At 37.2% G+C, this 21,388-nt stretch overlaps 1 protein-coding gene across 1 annotated transcript in view; it reads left to right on the top strand.

Moving 5' to 3' along the window:
- Positions 1–2,607: 2,607 nt before the first annotated feature.
- The window catches only part of LOC148950477 (uncharacterized), a 47,782-nt gene continuing 29,001 nt past the window's right edge, over positions 2,608–21,388 (top strand). Inside the window, exon 1 of the mRNA XM_089091624.1 lies at positions 2,608–2,708. Coding sequence (XP_088947750.1) covers positions 2,694–2,708 — 15 coding nt within the window. The 5' untranslated portion in view covers positions 2,608–2,693. The remainder of the gene's footprint in view (positions 2,709–21,388) is intronic.

The following is a 21,388-nucleotide window of genomic DNA, read 5'->3' as shown; positions in this document are numbered from 1 at the left end:
GACCATTACTCGAGGATGCATGCGCAGTCTGGGGCCAACAAGTGCACAATATTGAATACGTAAGTGGTGACACCGAAACTGTGCAAAAACGTGCTACAATAATCATACTCGGTTAAACTCACATGTCTTATGAGTCCGCTCTCGAATCGCGGAAAGTTCAGTCTCTACGTGAGTGCCGATAAGCACTAATGGTAAAGTTTGGACATTCGTTGCTCGCATGTGAGAAGCACCGTTCTTTACTACCACCTACTTGTACAAAACGTGTGAATACCCGAAGCAAAACCAAGCTTGAACCCCCAAGGTGCCGTACAAATCGTTTCGTGAACTCTTTAGTCCAATTTTTGTTAGTGCGCTTAATCGTTCGTAATTTTTTTTTTATCGTTCACTTTAGTGACCAATGTTGTAAAAAATAGCGTTATTTAGTTGCGGCCTAGGCCAAAACTATGAAAGTTATTTTTATTAAATAAATCTATTCTACATTATAACAGTTATAATAATTTTGTATATTATAAAAAAAATATTGTTGTAACCAAACTATATTTTTATGCTTTTTGCCTACCTTGACAAGTTATTAATCCTATCATGTATTCCTTTTAAATATAGGCCCGGAAGCACTATCATGTCAAATTCTTATTCATGACATCACTATTCGTCGGCTAGTCTTGCCCCCCTTAGTAGGGCTAGCAGTCAACTTATCGAGCCAGGGTCGTCATTATCAAACACTTTGTGGTTACGAACTGTAAGTAAGGAGCGACTCTGATCAATAGTAACCGAAACTCTAGAAAACGGGTTTTTGATACCAATAGATACATAAACAAATCAGATTTCAATGTTGATTTCAAATATATAACTTTCATCAAGTTTAGTCCTACCCATCAAAAGTTATGCGCCTGAGAAAATTTGGCTGATTTTCGAAAAAGGGGGGAAAGACCTCCAAACTTTATAGAACCTTGATGAAAATCACACCATCAGATTCAGCGTATCAGAGAACCCTACTTTACAGGTTTCGAGCTCATATCTGCAAATATGTGGAATTTTGCTTTTTTTGCCAGAAGAAAGATCATGGATGCGTGTTTATTTTTTTTTTTATTGTTTTTTCCAGGGGTGATCGTATCGACCCAGTGGTCCTAGAATATCGTGGGAGGACTCACTGGATCGAAAATTAAAAGTTCTAGTACCCTTTTTAAGTGACCAAAAAATGGAGGGCAACTAGGCCCCCTCCCACGCTCATTTTTTTCCCAAAGTTACCTGATCAAAATTTTGAGATAGCCATTTTGTTCAGCATGGTTTAAAATATGATAAATATGTCCCTTAGGATGACTTAATCCCCGAAGTCCCCGGGGGGAAAGCTGAAAGCTATGAACCTTGCCCAATGATAACATGTAGTATTGGTTATTAGGAAGTATACAGACGTTTTCCGGGGGCATTTTTTCTGGTAGTAGAGGGGTGGGTGGGTTGGCGGTTATGTGGGAGGATCTTTCCATGAAGGGAGTTTTCATGGGAGAAGGGACATTGCTATGAAGGGGGCGCCGGATTTCCCATCAGTATTTAAAAAAAAGATCAGAAATTTAATATAAAAAAAACAAGTTTTCCAACTGAAAATAAGGAGTAACATCAAAACTTAAAACGAACAGAAAATATTACGTGTATGATTGGGTTCATCCCCGAGTCAGTACCTCGCTCTTTAAGCCGAAGATTTGTTAGTGCTTTCATAAGAGCTATTTATTCTAAATGGCCTTTGTAATTAAGGGGTTATTTTTAAGCAATTGGGACGAAATTCGGGCTTTAGTTTACAGAGCTAAGAAATGACTATTAGGCGAGCTCCTTAATATACGTATTAAATACGTAATACGTATTTTTTAACTGAAAGTAAGGAACGACGTTAAAACTTAAAAGGAACTGAAATTATTCCGTATATGAAAGGGGCTGTCCCCTGCTCAACGCCTCGCTCTTTATGCTAAAGTTTGACTTTCTCACAACTCTTATTTTTTTAAACAATAAAAAACTTTAGCGTAAAGAGTGAGGCGTTGAGGAGGGGACAGCCCCTTTCATATACGAAATAATTTCTGTTATTTTAAGTTTTAACGTCGTTCCTTACTTTCAGTTAAAAAAAACTTGTTTTTGTTTTTTAATTTTTTTTTACTAAAGACTCGGATATAAAACTGTGTGTAAGGCTCCTGATGAACCCTTTAGTTGACATAAAAACCCAAATTACCATTAATTTGAGCCCCTTCGCCCTATACTTATGTACCTCCATGGGGAAGTGCCCATTAGATCCATGCATAGCAACAGTTCCTGATGCTGTCTTAGGAAAATAATTTAAAATGTGCGTTGTTTTTGATTAATTAACATTTTATAAGTTTTTTTTTTATTAAACTAAATAATTGATTGGGTGCGATGGAAGTCAATGAAATTTTACATTTCAATGCCCTTGAAACTAAATGAAATGAAAAAGAAAATAACTATTGAATAACAAAAACAATTAATTCAAGTGTAAATTAAAACGCCAAATACTTTCATTTAGAAGGATGAAAGCTTTTATGCAAAATTTATTAAGTGAGTTTCGGCACTTGTGGGAAGATTTGAATTTTTTCGCGGTTTTACATCCAGCAGGGAGAAAAGTTTAAAGCGATTAAGAAAAATAATCGTATTATCAAATGAACATCCAGTGGCTCTGAGGTTGTCTTTAAAGGATGAGTGTCAAATTGGTAAGTTTAACCTGAGAAATTAGCAGTTTTTTCAAATTTATTTTAGAAATGTTCTCTCGTTTTTTAGTGTGTATTTGAATTTTAAACCACTTCCCACATACCTAGTGATTCCAAATCTTCCACACAAGCTCAAAATCCAGCAACAATACAGTCGTTTATAAATAACAACCAAAACTTTAAAACCTTGTAAAATAATTCTAAATGAAAACTATGCTGTTTGGTCGATGGAAATTAGAATCACAGTGTTAGAAAATACTTTTGTTGCTAAAAAATACACATCTTAATTAACTAAAATGAATAGTTAGGGTGTTTTCCACTTGAAAAGGATGACAAAATTTCTAATTTATACGTTTGAAATACAATTTTGGTGTTTTAATCATATGAAAGAAGCACAAATAGTCTGTGAATTAATATTGAAACTTTATGATGTTGCTTGCAAGGGATGAATGGCAAATTGGCAGGGCCGTAGCTACAGTATTTTTATTAGGGGTGGGGGGAGAAGGATGCTATTTAAGCAGTAGTGCAGAAATGTAACTATTTAACAAACATGTTACATAATGAATTAAAAAAAAATTAAGCAATGCATTATAAACACACATTTAACAATCATACATATAAGTGCTGGTGCTTGGCTTTCACTAAAATTGTCAGCAATGTGCTGGTGCATACAACAGTAGTATAGCGTAAACAAGGTTTCGGGTGGGCGAAGGTTAATATCGTATATACTCTGCTTTTTTCAGCCAGATTCACTACTAATACTGCGGTACATAGGCTATTCCCCCTCCACTTCCCCCAACCCCCACGCCCAACACAGAAAGGTCAATCTCATAATTGAACCAAGGTCTATTCTAACTGCCCCAGGTATTGCTCTATATTTATTGAATAAAAAATATAGGGTATTGCATGTGATTTATTGAAACATTATTTATGATTTTTATTAAATTGATTCGTCTGTGGGTTCGCCGATTTATATTTGCCGATTTATATTAATAAATAGCATTGATATCAGCAGGTCAAATAAAACTGAAACAAAAATCATAGGCAGCGCAATAGCACTGTCTAAGTAAAGATACAGGATAAGTCAAAGCATTACCACGGATTCTGTAACATTAAATTGTGTCATATTCGACATTTAAATAGCGACGGTATTTCAAATTTCAAAGTATTTGAAAAATCAAGTTAGAATTATTACTTATCCGTTGGGCATTGTTTGACAAAGAATATCCAGAAAATCTGAACAATTCTTTATATCATTGTGGCAGAAACCTTAAATTAATTAAAAAATGCTAGGGATGCCAATTGGAAGGGATAATTGAGTCCTAGAGTTTGAAAATTATCTTTCCGTTTGTATCTTTGTTTAAGAAAACGAATTCTATAAAAATTACACAAAAGTGTTTCTTGTGTAAATCAGGGTATCGGGGGTATACATTTTCTCAGTTGGGTCACACTGAATATTGTTTTTAGGTATATAATTCCCTTCACAAGCAAAAATTGATCTACTACCGCTACATAATAAAACTGATAACAATAGAAAAAGGGAATGGGTTGGTACAGCTTATATGTCCACAAAAAATTTCTAAATTGTGAGAAAAATATGTATATTTTGATTTCACTTTATCGTACTTGCAGCAGTCATTTCGTACAACATGCTTATCCAGAGATAAATGTCACAAAAGTAGCGCTGGTGTAATATGAAATGCGACTAATAACAGTAATAATCCTCAGTACATTTATGTCAGTTCTTTTTTTTGGAACTGGTTAAAAGAAATATTTAGAAAAGCAAAAATAGCAAGAAGTCAGCATGGTATTTTAGTTAGGGGCAGTTCTAAATTTATGGGTTATTATGTGAATCCGGAACATAAGGAATAGGACATTAGAAGCGCCTACTAGGCATTTCAATGACAAATGAGAGAATCAGAGTTTCAATTAAATACTGGAAAAAAATAAAAGAGTTAAACGATTCCTGGAGTCGATTTGGCCTATCTAGTTATAGTATGAATATCATTATAAAAAGCACAAAGTCTTATCTTCTTTTTCAATTATTTCTTTTTTCATTCAGGTAACTATATTCACTGTGTGTACCTTCTTATCCTTCCATGATTCCATTTCTGTCCTATATACAGATGTAGAGGGTGTATTCATTTCCACTTTTGAAAGTTTTAAAACAAGATAATCTAATCTTGGACAGATAGATTTTAGGAAGTAAAAGCACCTTAAATGTCAGGGGAAAAAATTGACATGAGAAAATGTGGCAAAACAAGAAACATAAGACATTCTCTAATTTAGCCATTAAATAGGCTCACGTTTTTACTTGATAAGTTTTCAAAGGCAGTATATTTGGAAAAATATTACTGTGGAACATATTGTTAAAGGTAATTGACACCTATTTTCCTCATTTTCCTGATGTTAAAAACGAGCATGGATTAATAAATAATAAGTCTAAAACCTACTGCGTCATTGGCGCTTTACTGAAAACCAATTTTATGACGAATATTTTTTTTTGTGCTTAATATTGAAAATAAACATTAAAATTATAGCAACATTTTGCTTTCAGCAATTAATAGCATTTCACATCAAATATTCAGTTTAATTTATTAACTCTTTTTAAAGTTGTTCAAGACGAATATAGTTTCACTACAAAAAAGTGTTGGGATACTGCCTCCTTTCTTAACTGTACATAAAAACGAAAATCCTACTGCGTCATTGGTGCTTAGCTGAAAACGAATTATATTACAAATATTTTCTTTTCCAGTTCTTACAGCATTGAAAATAAAAATAAAATTACAATGGAATAAATTCATGAACTGATGGATCTTTCAACAATTAATATCATTATAGCCTACATCAAATATTCATCAATTTGATGTTGTTTATACTTTCCAAGACTGTTCAAGACGCATATAGTTTTCAGTAAAGCGCCAATGACGCAGTAGGTTTTAGATTTTTACAGTGAGAGAAGGTCATGCCCAAACTCTTTTTTGTAGTGATTTTGTTCGTTTCAAGCTTGATTTGCATATTCAATTTAAGTTTCACTCGTTTTATGATATATTTATTAATTTACATTAATATCTATTGTATGTTTGTTTGCAGTGATTGTTTATTTAATTTCTGTTCGTTTTAAGTTTCATTTATACTTCAATAGGAAAATATTTTTTGTTTGTTTTAAGCTTGATTTTCATACTCTATCTAAGCATTACTCGCTTTAAGATCTATTTATTCATTTATATTATTACTTGTTGTATGTTTTTGCTAAGATTGTTTATTTAATTTCTGTTCGTTTTCGGTTTTATTTATTCTTTAATAGTCATTTCTGGTCGTTTAGAGTTGGAATTTTAAAAGGTATCTGTATCTACTGAGCTTAAGTTTACAATGTCCTTTACTTTTCTTTGAAAAATGTATTTTTCGGAAAGTTTTTTTTTTAATTAATTTTGGTTCGTGTTTGATTGCAAAAAGTTTCAAGTTTTTAAAAATTCCTTATTTCAAAATCAAACTTTAAAAAAATATTAAATATTCATCAAAGTATCAAAACAGGTATCAAAGTAAAAATATCAAAGTGAAAAAATGGATTTGTGTCAACCTCGGGGTTTTTATTATCTGATGTTTGAACTATTTTTAACAAAATTGCTATCTCAAAATTTTATCTGATGCATAGGGGAAAAGGGCGTGGGGGCTAATTAACCTTCGGTCTCTTTTGACTCTTTATAAGTGAACTAAAACTTTCTATTTTCAACCAAATGAGCCCTATCTGAAGTTTATACGGGTATCCCTTCTTTAAGAACCATATATATCCCCAGAATAAAATTTACAACGCCTGTCCCTGGGCCCTAGAGGATTGTGTCGACCCCGGAGTTTTAATATGTGATGTTTGGACTATTTTAGACAAAATGGTCACCTCAAATTTTTATCGGATGGATTTATCCATCCGATAAACCCAAAGGCGTGGAGGGCGGGAGGGGCTAGTTGCCTTCCGATCTCTTTTCACTCTAAGAAAATGAACTAGAACTTTTAATTTCCATTCAAATGAGCCCGCTCTGAAATTTATACGAGCATCCCTTTCATAAGAAACACATACGGTTCCAGGACAGAGCTTACAATGCCTGCCCCCTGGCCCTGGGGGGATGCGTCGACACCGGAGCTTTTATTATCTGACCTTTGAACTATTTTGAAAAAATGGCTCTCTCAAAGTTCTTATCGGATGGATTTGAGGAAAATAGGGCGTGGAGAGGGGGGCTAGTTGCCCTTCGATCTCTTTTGACTGTTAAAAAGTGAACGAGAACTTTCAATTTTCAATCACATGAGCCCTCTCCGAAGTTCATACGAGCACACCTTCCATAAGAACCATATATGCCCCAAGCAATACTTACAACGCCTGTCCCAGGCTCGGGGGGGGGAGAGGGGTTGTGTCGACACAGGAGTTTTTTTTTTCTTATCTGACCCTTGAACAATTTTTAACGAAACGGCCATACGTAAAGGAGTTTTTATTTTATGATCTTTGAACTGTTTATAACAAAATGGCTACCTCAAATTTTTTATCAGATGTATATGGGGAAAAAGGGCTTGGGGGTCAGTTGCCCTCCGATCACTTTTGACTCTGAAAAAGGGCACTAGAACTCTCGATTTCCAATTGAATGAGCCCCCTTTGAAGTTTATACGACGACCCCTTCTGTATGAAGTACCTCTGGGAATAAAATAAATGGAGTGTGGGGTGGGAGGCTAGCTGCCCTCCAATCACTTTTGACTCTTAAAAAGTGAATTACAACTTTCAATTTCCAATCAGATGAGGCCTCTACGAAGTTTATACGAGCATCCCTTACATAACAACCATATATGCCCCCAGGGCATAACTTACAACACCTATCCCCGGGCCCTGGGGGCTGTGTCGACACCGGAGTTTTTTGTTATCTGAACTTTGAACTATTTTTAACAAAATTTCTATCTCAAAATTTGTATCTGATGCATTTAGGGCTTGGAGGGGGGGGCCTAATTGCCCTTCAATCTCTTTTGACACTTAAAAAGTGAACGAGAACTTTCAATTTCCAATCAAATGAGCCCTCTCCGAAGTTTATACAAGAATCCCTTCCATAAAAACTATATATGCCCCTAGAGCATTACTCATAACGCCTGGCTCCGGGCCCTGGGGGGCTTCGTCGACGCAGGAATTTTTCTTATCTGACCTTTGAACTATTTTTAATGAAATGGCTATTATAAAAATTTCATCAGATGGGCTTGGGAAAAAAGGGTGTGTGGGGGTGGGCTAGTTGCCCTCGGATATCTTTTGACTCTTGAAAATTGAACTAAAGCTTTCAATTTACCATCAAATGAGCTCTCTCTGAGGTTTATACGAGCATCCCTTTCATAAGAACCATATACACCCCCAGGACAACACTTGCAACACCTATCCTTCAGGCCGTGGGGGAGTTTTTGTTATCTAATTTTTGAACAATTTCCAAAAACTGGCTATCTCAAAATTAGTAGCGGATGGGTTCGGGGTAAAAGGGCGTGGGGGGTCTAGTTGCCCTTAACTCTCTTGACTCTTAAAAAGTGAACTAGAACTTTCAATTTCTAATCAAATGAGCCCTCTGTGAACTTTATACGAGCATCCCTTTCATAAGAACCATACATGCCCTTAGGGCATAACTTGGAACGCCTTCCCCCGGGCCCTGGGTGGGTTGTATTGACACCAGAGTTTTTCTTATCCGATTTTTGAACTATTTCGGGTTCGGGGTAAAAGGGCGTGGGGGGGCTAGTTGTCCTTAACTCTCTTGACTCTTGAAAAGTGAACTAGAACTTTCAATTTCTAATCAAATAAGCCCTCTGTGAACTTTATACGAGCATCCCTTTCATAAGAACCATACATGCCTTTAGGACATAACTTGGAACGCCTTCCCCTGGGCCCTGGAGGGTTGTATTGACACCAGAGTTTTTCTTATCCAATTTTTGAAATATTTTTAACAAAATGTCTATCTCAAAATTTTCATCAGATGGGTTTGAAAAAAAGAAGGCATGGAGGGGGGGGGGGGCTAGCTGCCCTCGGATCTCTTTTGACAATTAAAAAGTGATCTCGAACTTGCAATTTCCTTTCATAAGAGCCATATATGCCCCAGGGCATAACTTACAACATCCGCCCCCGGGCCCCGGGGGGTTGTGACGACACCTGAGTTTTTGTTATCTGACTTTTCAAAAATATTTAACTTAATGGCTATCTCAAAATTTTTATTGGATACATTTGGGGAAAAATGGGCGTTGGGGGTGGAGGGTTCTAGTTGCCCTCCAATCTCTTTTGACTCTAAAAAACTGAACTAGAACTTTCAATTTCCAATCAAATAAGACATTTCTTAGGTTTTTACGAGTCTTCAATAAGAACCATAAATTACCCCAGGGCATAACTTACAATGCCTGCCCTCAGGCCCTAGGGGGCTGTGTCGACCCCGGAGTTTTCGTTATATGTCTTTGAACTATTTAAAAAAAAGCTATCTCAAAGCCTTTATCGGATGGGTTTGTGGAAAAAAGGGTGAGGAGGGGGGGCTAGGTGCCCTCCAATCTCTTTTGACTCTTGAAAAGTGAACTAGAACTTTCAATTTCCAATCCAATAAGCCCTCTTTGAAGTTAATACGAGTATCCTTTCCATAAGATCTATATATGCCCCCAGGGCATAATTTAAAACCTCTGCCCCTGGGCCCTGGCGGTTGTATCGACACCGGAATTTTTGTTATATGATCTTTGAACTATTTTTTCACTACTATTTCAACTATTTCAATATAGCCTATAAAATGGCTATATTGAAATTTTTATTGGATGCATTTGGGAAAAAAGGGTTGGGGGGGCGGTTACCCTCCAATATCTTTAAAGTTTGAATATAATAGCCTCAGTTCTTCGTGGGATTAATTAAAAAAACTTTTTCCACAAATAAAGTTTTTCAAAGAAAAGTAAAGAACTCCATTAAACAAAAAATTAGCAAAAATAAAATCAAACAATCTACCAAGCTCAAAACTACAAAAAACGAGTGTCTATAAATTAATGAAACCCAAATCGATCAGAAATTAAGATAAATAACCGAGTGAATCTGAAAACGAGCAGACATTAACAAAAGTTGTGCGCAAAACCCCTATGCCTTCCCAAGGCCAGAACAAAATTTGCACTTCACTAAAAAAAAAATATGAATGTTTTTACTTTTATAACTTTAATAAATCAAATAATTTTAACATTTTGATAACTAAATATCAGTATATGTATATTAAACTGACAATGCACATTCATTTGTAATTTATCAGTAAAGTTCAAATTTTTTTCTGGCCTTGGGATGGTATAGGGGTTTTGCACCAAACTTATGTTAATTTCTGCTCGTTTTGAGTTTTACTCGGTTATTTATTGTAATTTCTGTTCGTTTTGAGTTTCATTTATTTATCGATGCTGATTTGTGGTAGTTTCGAACTTGGTAAATTATTTGATTTTATTTTTGCTCATTTTTTGTTTAATGGAGTTCTTTACTTTTCTTTGAAAAACTTATTATGTGGAAAATTTTTTTAATTAATTTCTGTTCGTTTTATATTGACATAGTCTTTTCAGGGAAATAGAAAATAACACTTTAAATCTTTTCGTTTTTTAAGACTTTATAGTTTGGCCTGTTATTTGTAAGCTGGAGAAAAATTTTCAGCAATTTTTAACAACATACACCATTTTAAAAATCTTGACTCAAATAATACTGTTTAATTTAGTTTCATACCTATTCTAGCTGACTTAAAATGGAAAACTTGATACTATTTGCAAAAAATCTGTTTACTTTCTTTGATAGCTTGGATACACTTACACTATTTGGATTTGGTTAAATTTTAAGAGCAGAAGTAGCCTCAAAAGTTTGAACATAATACCCTCAGTAGTTCTTGGGATACTGCTGAGATGCCTTATTGGGAATTAACCTTATCACAGTTCATTTTGACTTAATCTTAAGGCAATATTTAGTTTTTAAACATAATGGGCAAATGGGAGGGTGGGAGTGGAAGGGGGATTAGTTGCCCTCCAACCACTTTCGTCTATTAAAAAGGACATCAGGCCTTTCTATTTTCAATCGAATGAGCCCCTTTCGAAGTTCCCACGACAACTCCTTCGATACGATGTACCCTGCTCTAAACAACAACAACAACAACAAAATATTACTAATCACTTCCGACTATTAAAAAGGGCACTAGCCCTTTGAATTTCAAATCGAATGAGCCCTTTTCTGAAATTTCTAATACAACGCCTTCTATAAAACCTTATATGCCCCCAGGACATAACTTAAAACCCTTGCCCTGAGGGCTGTGGCGGAGTATCCTCCTCAAAAAAATATTTCCAATCTGTAAATCAACTACGCTTAACAAATTGGCTATCTCAAAATTTTTATTGGATGTGTTGGGGGGATTGATGGGCGTGGGGTGGGCTAGTTGCCCTCCAATCACTTTCGACTATTAAAAAGGGCACTAGCCCTTTGAATTTCCAATCGAATGAGCTGTTTTTGAAGTTTCTACAACAACACCTTCTATAAAAATATTATATGCCCCCAGGGCATAACTTAAAACCCTTTCCCTGAGGGTTGTCGGGGAGTGTCCTCCTCAAAAACACATTTTCTATCTAGAAATCAAATGCGCTGAACAAAATGGCTATCTCAAAATTTTGATGGGATGTGTTTGGGGGAATCATTGGCATGAGGGGGGGGGGGGGCTAGTTGCCCTCCAATCACTTTCGACTATTAAAAAGGGCACTAGAAATCTTGATTTCCAATCGAATGAAACTCTTTTGAAGTCTCTACGTTGACCCCTTCTATATGAAGTGCCCTGCTTAAAAAAAAAACTTTACATTATGTCAACATTGATCTTATATGCCCTCAGGGCATAACTTAAAACCCTTGCCCCGAGGGTTGTGGGGGAGTGTCTTCCTAAAAAGATATTTTCTATCTGGAAATCAACTACGGTGAACAAAATGGCTATCTCAAAATTTCGATTGGATGTGTTTGGGGGAATTATGAGCTTGGGGGGGGGGCTAGTTGCGCTCCAATCCCTTTCGACTATTAAAAAGGACACTAGTCACTCCAATTTCCTATTGAATGAGCCCTTTTCGAAGTTTTTACGACAACCCCTTCGATACAAAGTGCCCGGGTATGGAGAAAAAACAAAACAAAAAAAAACACATTGTGCCCACATCGTTCTTTACAGCGCTAGCGCGCTGCCTTTGATATTGCTGAGATGTCTTATTGGCAACCAGCATACACATGGTGCGTTTTGATTTAATCCTAAGGCAATATTTAGTTTTTAACCATATTGGGCAAATTGCATAAAGTTGAACTACGCAATAGCCCTAGAGATACAGTAACAAGACCGTTCAGCTATGTTGAACAAAATGACTATCTTATAATTTCGATTGGAAGTGTTTTGATAATCATGAGCTAAAGAGGAGGGCTGATTGCCCTCCAATAACTTTTGACTCTTAAAAAGAGTAATAGAAATTACTAGCTATGATAGAGCATCGCTGCCTATGATTCTGCTTATATGCTCTTTTAATACTTACTTGCGTATAGATTTTTCATTTAATAGAAACTCCCCCTAAACGTTTCAACCTAGTGCCCTTAGTGTCATTTGCTCCAGTAACCGTAGAAGTAGTATTCAAAGTATACACATAGCATCTGCTGGCTAGTTCAAAATTCGGCCCAATTGAAAAGTCTAACTTAATAATGTAAGCCGTTATTGTGATATGGCTTTGTCACGCTTTTGACAATCTACATGATCATAGTACGTTTTGATTTAATTCAACATCCGCCTTAATACTCCTTAAAAGCTTCACCTTGATACCCTTACACTGTGTAATAGCAATAGTTGTAGTAGCAATAGTGGTAGTAGGAGTAGTAGCATTAATAGCAGCATGTAGATAGCACCTTTGTTTTTTTGTTTTTCAACATCCCCTCCGACACACGATGCAATTTTCAACTTAATGCGATCAACCGGTCCTGAGGCATTGCTAATACGTCCTCTTGGCAACCTCTGAGGGCGTTGTGGGTTTCGATTTAGTTCAGCACAGTTTCGGTATAGCCCAAAATTTGTGCCCTAATACCCTTAGGCTTATTAGTAGTAGTCGTAGCACCAGTAGTTATAGTAGTAGCAGTAGTAGCAGTAGGGGTAGAGTTAATAGTAGTAGTTTTAGCTCTAGTAGCAGTAATAATAATAGTAGCAGTAATAGCACTTGTAGGAGTAGAAATAGTAGTATCATGATGCAAATATTGTCTTTTGGTTAGTTCAACATCACCCACAACAAGCCTTGTAAGTTTTCATTTCACACACGAAACTGTTCCCAAAATATTGCTGATATGCCCCTTTGACAGCCTGCATACGTATGGCAGCTTTCAGCCGTGTAACAGATATTTTAAGAATATCTACTGAAACTTTCACCTTCATACCCTTAGTCATAGTTGTAATAGTAGTCACAGCAGTAGTATTACCAGGGCCGTATCCAGAATTTTTTTTCGGAGGGGGCTTACACAAAAAAACCTCAAAAAACGCAAACAAAATTTGTTTATGTCCATTTTTGTTACGTTTTTATGAGTCAGACAACATTTCGGGGAAGGAGGGCGGGGGGGGTTCAAACTCCCAAAGCCCTCCCCCCTGGATATGGCCTTGAGTATTACTGCTCAACTTAATACGCATAGCCATTGCTATGACATTGTCGATATGCCCTTTTGTTAACTTGTATATTCACATACTTCTTAAAATTTTCATCTTAATGCTGTTAACCTTACAAGTAGTTGCGATAGAAATAGTAGTTGGAGCAATAGTAATAGTAGTAGTAGAACTGGTAAATGTTGCAGTGGTAGTAGTATTAGTAGTATTAGAGCAATAGAGCAATATAAAATTATTGCTCTAATAGTATTAGAGCAATCTGTATGAACATATTGCTCTGGGGCGTTTTGTCAACCCTGGAGACATTGTTATATGTTCTTTGGACTATTTTAAACAAAATGGCCATCGCACAATATCAATGAAATGCGTTTGGTGGGGATAGTTGGGGGGGACTAGTTGACCTGCATCACTTTTGACTCTTAAAAGGGAACTACAAATTCCAATTTCAACCAAATGAGCGAACTCTAAAGTTTAAACAACCATCTCTTCCGTAAGAACCATGAATGCCCCAGGGGCATAATTTACAATCATCGCCCCAGAATTTGGTGGCTTGTATCAACCGCAAAAGCAACGTTACATGATCTTTGAACTATATTGAGTAAAAGGAATGGCTCCAAATTTCTATTGGATGCATCTCGGAAAAACGCGACGTTTGTGTGTGGAGGGGGGAGGTAGCTGTGCTCTGACCACTTTTCCTCTGAAAAATAGCACTAGAACTTCTTATTACCAATCCAATGAGTACCCTCCAAAGTTTATACGATCATCCTTTCTATAAAAACGTTATATGCCTCCGGGGCATAAATTAAATCCTTGCCCTGAGAGCTGTGGGGGTGGGGAAGTTTTACTTCCCCATAATTTCCAGACCCTTCAACTACGATGAAAAAAATTGCTATCTCCGAATTTTGTTTGGATGTCTTTGGGGAAAGTATGGATTTGTGGGGGGGGGCCATATTAGAAGTTTATACAACTACCCATTCCAAAAAATCCCTCTATGCCCCCAGGGCATGACTTACAACCCTATCCCCCGGGAAATGGGGGGGGGGGCTGTGTCAACCCTAGAGGCATTGTAATATCTTCTTAAAACATAATTTCCAAACCCTCCAACTACAATGAACAAAATTGCTATCTCCAAATTTTGATTGGATGTCTTTGGGAAAATGAAGAATTTGGGGGGAGGGACTGGTCGCTCTTAAATCACTTTTTACTCTTAAAAAGGGCACTATAGCTTCCCATTTCAAATCAAATGGGCCACATTAGAAGTTTATACAACCACCCATTCCAAGAAATCCCTGTGTGCCCCCAGGGCATGACTTACAACCCTATCCCCAGGGAACTGGAAGGCTTTGTCAACCCTAGAGGCATTGTTATATCTTCTTTGGACCATTTTGAACAAAATCGCTGTCTCACAATTTCATTCACATTGGTTTGGAGAAAAGAGAGGAGGTCGGGCGGGGCGGGGCTATTTGCCCTCTATAACATTTGGTTCTTAAAAGAGAACTAGAACTTTCCATTTTCAATTAAATGACCCTTAGAGGACCAAGGTTTATACAGACATACCTTCCATAAAAACCTTAAATGCCCCCGGGTTATAGCTTAAATCCTTGCCCCCATGCTCTGGGGCTTTGTTTCAACTCCAAAAGCCTTGCTATTTGATAATTAGACTATTTCGAATAACATTACAATCTCCAAATTTCTATCAGACGCCTTTCAGGAAAAAACGAGGTGTGAATGGGGGGGGGGTATCTGCTCTTCGATGAGTTTGACTTAAAAATATCACTAGAACTTCTGATTGTCAATCCAATGAGTCCCCTCCAAAGTATATGACCATCCTTTCTATAAAAAACCTTATATGCCCCCAAGGCATAACTTAAATCCTTTGCCGTGAGAGCTGTGGGGGCGGGGATGCTTTCCTTAGAACATAATTTCCAGACCCTCAACTGCGATGAACGAAATTGCTATGTCCAAATTTTGATTGGATGTCTTTGGGGAAATGATAGATTTTTTTTTTGGGGGGGGGGCTCCTGGTTGATCTCAAATACCTTTTTATTTTTAAAAAGGGCACCATAGCTTCCCGTTTCAAATCAAATGAGCCACATCTAAAGTTTATACGACCACCCACTTTAAAAAGAAAACCCTTGTATGCCCTTAGGGCATGACTTACATCCATATTCCCAGGGACCTGGGGGGTGTCAACCCGAGAGGAATTGTTATATGTTCTTTGGACCATTTTTAACAAAATCGCTATCTGACAATCTCAGCCAGATTCGTTTGGTGAAAAGAGGGGTAGTTGGGAATGGGGGACTAGTTCTTCTCCCTCTCTTTTGATTCTTAAAAGAGAACTAGAACTTCCAATTTTCGACCAAATGAGCCTTAGAGGACCAAGGCTTATACAACTATAAACTCCATAAAAACCTTAAATACTCCAGGGGCATAACTTAAATCCCGGCCCCCGGGTTCTGCGGGTTTGTTTCAACCCCAAAAGCCCTGTTTTGTGATATTTAGACTGTTTTGAATAAAATGGCTATCTCAAAATTTCTATCAGATGCATTTCAGGAAAATACGAGGTGTGTGTGGGAACATGTATCTGCCCTTCGATCACTTTGAATCTTAAAAAGGGCACTAGCACTTCTGATTACCGATCCAATTATCCCCCTCCGAAGCTTATACATCCTTTCTATAAGAACCTTATATGCCCCAAGGGTATTTCTTACAACCCTTGTCCTGAAGACTGTAAGGGGAGAGGGACGGGGGGGGGGTTCATCATGAAAGACATAATTTCCGAAATTTTAAACTATGTTGAACAAAATTGGCTATCTAAAAATTTTGATTGGATGTGTTTGGGGAAATAATGGGCGTGGGAGGGGCTTGGTTGCCCTCCAATCCTTTTCGACTATTAAAAAGGGCACTAGCCCTTTCAATTTCCAATAAAATGAGTCCTTTAAGAAGTTTCTAGGACAACTCCTTCGATGCCAAGTGTCCTGGTCTAAAAAAAAGAAAAAAAAAATAATACTTTGTGCCAGCATGGTTCTTTACGTAGGCAGTATTATTGCGCTGCCTATGATGTATATATAAATTTTTTTTCCTTGAAAACAATTTTTAATGAATCCAAACAGCTAAAGTAAAATACTAGTACAGGCAAACTAGAGTGTCACCCCAAACAATTTGCAACAGAAATGATTTTTACACCATATTGTTGAGAAAAAAAAAGGCTGAACAACCTATCCAGATTTTCACATTCTAGGTCAACGTAAAACTTGATTTTTTTTTTGCTTTTCGTGTCAATTTTTTCAGATTTTTCTAAAAAATGAACTGTCGGTAAATGTTCATTTTTCTGTATATGAAGTGCAGTATACAGAATTGCAATGAGCTGAACCCGAAATAAGCAAATTTGATGTACAATGTGCCATAAAAGTTTCATGATCATCAATATGTGATTAAACCCTTTGTATCTTTGTGACCTCTTTTTCACTATGCTATCAAAAGGCAACAATTCTAACATAAAACGATGAGCTGAGACCAAAAATCAAATTAACATTATGTTATGTATCTAAGAAAACCTGTTTCATATTCACCAATATGCACTTTTCATTTTCATTTGACATTTTAGCACCTAACACTTATTATTTTAGCACTTGTCCACCAATTCGTCGGTTGTTGGTAAAAACAAATTATAACAGAAATGATTTTTACACCGTGTTGCAGAAGAAAAAAAAGCTGAACAACATATCTAAAGTTGCACATTCAATGTCGACGTAAAAACTAGTTTGTTTTGTGTATCGTGTCAGTTTTCTCACTTTCCCAAAGAAAAATTAAGTTCCGGTAATTATTCGTTTTCTTGAACTGAATTATTATTTCGGTGTAAAAAGACGAGATGAGTGCGAAAATTGAGTCAAATTTGGTGTACGGTAAATAAAAGTTTCAAAACCATCAATACGAGATTTTTACGCTTTTCGTCATCGTGACCCCAATTTTTTTACCAGACCATCTTTCGCTGGCTAAATTATCGGCTTTCAGATCTAATAATTAGTTAGCCTGAGTCTGATCGTCGCAGGCTCCATCATCTGATGGTTTGGCATAAAAAAAAGATATTGCAAGATGTTTATTAAAACATTAAAAATATTAGAAAAGAGAAATCATCTAAGAAGCTGGTTTGCAACGACCGACATTTAAAATCTCTCCTAGAATAAACTATTATCAGCACATTGACTAGTCTTCACAACTGATATAATTATCGAATGAACTTCATGAACACTTGAAAGACAGAATCAAATTCCGACTAGTATTCACAACTTATTCTTTTAATCCAGATATCTAAGCTTCGACGTTCTCCTCATCGTTCTAGCTTTTTATTCTTGCAGAGTTAGAAGACACTGTCGCTATGCACGTTTTACACGCTGCAGTGTAAGCTAAGCCGATTTTAGAGCAGCGACATTTCGTTGAGCTACATTCCAGTTTACAGGAGCACTTCCCGACTTTTAGAAGCATACGGGGGGCTGGTAGGACGTCAGTAGTCAATGGATACAAGAAGTCATCTTTATTTTTCCAACCCCATTCCTCGGCTTTAAGTTCAAAATAAGAATATCCACTCTATACATAAACTTGGTAGAAAACCCTGTAACTGTGGAATTTTGCCGCATCAGAAGTTGGTGGTAACTGTTCTGGGTGGACGAACGTGCTAGCAGTAGTCACCTTCTTTTCAAAAACTTCCCTGCAGACTTCATTCAGATCTCAACCTTTTTATGAGCCACATATCATGAGCAGAGCGTCGTCTCCAACCGCCCTTACTTCCTCCTTTGAAGCTGACTTCAGCATGAAGACTGCAACTGATGTACGAAAGTCGACATCTGTCAGTAGCTTCTTCAGAGCAAGGCCTTTTCCCACACTGTGAGTCTGCAAAGTAGCATAAGATGGCCGTGAGTCACAGCCTAAGATGGCGTGAGCAAAAAGAATCAGATAGCATGTCTCTTTGCCCAGCTTCTCTTTCAATTTGTGAATATTCCGTATTCAGGGAGCTTCTGGGCTTGGTGTGTTTTGACAGGCGTCTTCGGGCGGAAAAACCTCTTCCTAGCTAATTTATCTATTATGGGCTGCCTTCCCGTAGTAGCATAATATTTGTAGGCATGAATATACAATGAGTCGGAGGTAATAGGCTTGAGATTGTCTGTGCAGGATTTCGACTCTTGTTAATAGAAGAGCATCGCCAAGTGCTGAAAACCATGCTGTGACCAAGATGGACCCAGGATTACACAAAGCTCCCATTCATGGAGGTCCCAGGGACTTCTTGCTGTCCGGCTGCAAGCCGGCTTAAGCACTTCGGTGTAAACTTGTGAAGATATGTGATCCCCTTCCTACACTGATATCCGGGGTCATTGCTTTTCCTGAGGCGAAAATAATTTCAATGATTTAAAGAACGTGAAAATTGGAACCTGGAATGTTACGACGTTAAAAATGACTATCGTATCGACATTTTGACTGACGAAGTCAGACGATACAAACTGGATTTATTAAGAGTTTCAGAAACTCATATCCCATGGGTAGGAAGTATGAAATTAGGTGATATAGAATTTGTTTACTCGGGCAGGAAGGATGGGGTACATAGACAGGGAGTAGGGATCATGATGAATAAGGAAGCTGCTAAGTCTTGTTTAGGCTGGGAAGGTATTAATAATAGAATGCTAATTGTTCATTTTATGACTAAAGAGTTCAGGGTATCAGTTATAGTAGTATCTGCTCCTGTAGAACCGACTAACGGAGATACTAGTTACTCAGATGAATTTTACTTACAGTTACAGGAGCAAATAGACAGGGTCCCAGGTAGAAATATGATGTTTTTACTGAGAGATTTTAACGCCCAGGTTGGTAGAAATAGGGATAGATGGTATCCCAGCCAAGGTAAATTTGGTGTAGGGAAAGAAAACAGTAATGGATACAGACTTTTGCAATTTTGTAGGTATAACAATCTAGTTATAACCAATACGGTATTTGGTCATGAAATGGCTCATAAGTTAACATGGTATTCACGTGATGGTAAGACAGTAAACCTTACTGATTATGTTATTGTAAACCGAAGACCGGCAGGATCAATACAAGATACTAGGGTATATAGGAGTGCCGTTTTTGATGTTAAAAGTAAACATCACCATCTAGTAGTGTCAAGGGCTAATTTAAAGCTGAAATATTGGAAGGGTAACTACCTCCCGGGAAGCTATGATATTGGTAGACTCCACGATAAGAATTTGAGAGACACTTTCCAGGAACAGTTGAATATTAAACTTTAGAGTTTAAAATTTGATAATGTGGAAGATGGCTGGAACAATTTTCTAAAAATAGTTTTTGAAGCTGCCGAAGGTGTCTTAGGGAAGAAAGCTAGAACCGCAGCTATGAATATTAGTGAAAAAGCTTTATGTTTTGTAGAAAGGAGAAAGGACTTGTACAAGAATTACCTTAGTGATAGATCATATGAAAACAAGAGGAATGTAAAGGAAGTGAAGAAAGCATTAAAATATGAATTTATGAGGTGTGAAGTGGAGACTATGGATAAAATTTCTCAGGATGTGGAAGATGCACCCAGATGGCATAATAGTAAAATATTGTAATGACATGTTAATAAACTGAGAGGGAGTAGTCAATGCGGACTTGGCCCAGTTAAAGATAGGAATGGGGCCGCAATTAGCGATAAGGAAAAAACTAAAGAGAGATGGGCCGAACATTTTGAGAATTTGCTTAACCAAGATAGAGTTGAAGGAAGAGATATAGAGGGAAATGAAAAAGTTTGTGATACATTGGATGTGAAGGAAAATTTTTTTTTGTGAGGAAGAATTAGCGACAGTACTAAAAGAACTAAAAAACAATAAGGCTCCAGGTGCTGATAGGGTGGTAAATTAGTTTCTTAAATATGGTGGCTCTGAGGTTAGAAATAATTTACTGAAGATTATGAATATGATTTTTGAAAAAGGGAAAGTACTTAATGATTTAAGGAAAGCCTTAATTAAGCCACTTTATAAGAAAGGTGATAAAAGTGAGTGTGGTAATTATTGAGGGATTAGTCTGGTCTCTATGGTAAGTTGGGTAATGAAAAGATTGATCAGGGGGGCAGCTTTACTTACCTTTGTAGTATTATTAGTAAAGATGGTGGTAGCAGTGAAGATGTCAAAAGTAGAATAGCATAGGCTCAGGGTGTTTTTTCACAGTTAAAAAAAAGTTTGGAAGAATAGGAAGATAAGTCTGCAAACCAAGATTAGAATATTAGAAGCTATAGTGATGACAGTGGTCAAATATGGCTCTGAATTATGGGTGCTCCGAAAAAGAGGATAAAGATTTGTTATATGTTTTCCAGAGAAATTGCTTAAGGATTGTTCTGGGTACCCAGCTGACTGACCTTATTTCAAACTATGGGCTATACGAAAAATGTGGTTCAATACCGCTCTCTAGGGCACGTTGTGCAGATGAAGGATGACAGATTGCCGAAGATTGTTCTTTTTGGCGAACCGTCTAGGGCTATACGGAAAGCAGTTCGTCCTCGTCTGGGGTGGGAGGACGTCATAAAGAAAGATTTAAAGGAAATGGAAACTTCATGGGTGGGTGTAAAAAGGGATGCTTTGAATAAATTGGGATGGAGGAGGAGCGTGCGTAGCTGTGTTGGTCTCAGGTGGCTTGGTGCTGCGGTGAGTTGTTAGTAGTAGTAGTGTTAGTAGGGAGCTTTGTTTGACTTTGGCTCAGGTGGAATAATAGTTTCATGCTTGATAGGTAACCATGTTAACACAATAGAACCAAACGATTAGTATCATCTCCAATGACAGCAGTGTCGTAATACCGTGAAGAATCAACAGTAGCTTGCACAATCGGGACATCTGCATCACTTGGTGCCTGGACTTCGACGAAGCCCTTTGATAGAAGATAAACAGGCAACACGCAGATAAACCTGGCCTTGTTTTTCTTGCAGGACAAGAACTCATCCCTTTTTACCTTCAGCTGCATATCTGATGTGAAGAAGATCTCACGACCGATTATACAACTTCTCTTCGACTCGGCCATATT

Source organism: Artemia sp. Qi Xiang Cuo, chromosome 7 (assembly GCF_049724085.1).
Source record: "Artemia sp. Qi Xiang Cuo chromosome 7, ASM4972408v1, whole genome shotgun sequence".
NCBI lineage: Eukaryota > Metazoa > Arthropoda > Branchiopoda > Anostraca > Artemiidae > Artemia > Artemia sp. Qi Xiang Cuo.
Note: the sequence above shows the minus strand (reverse complement) of the source record. Positions and strands in the feature narration are given on the sequence as shown.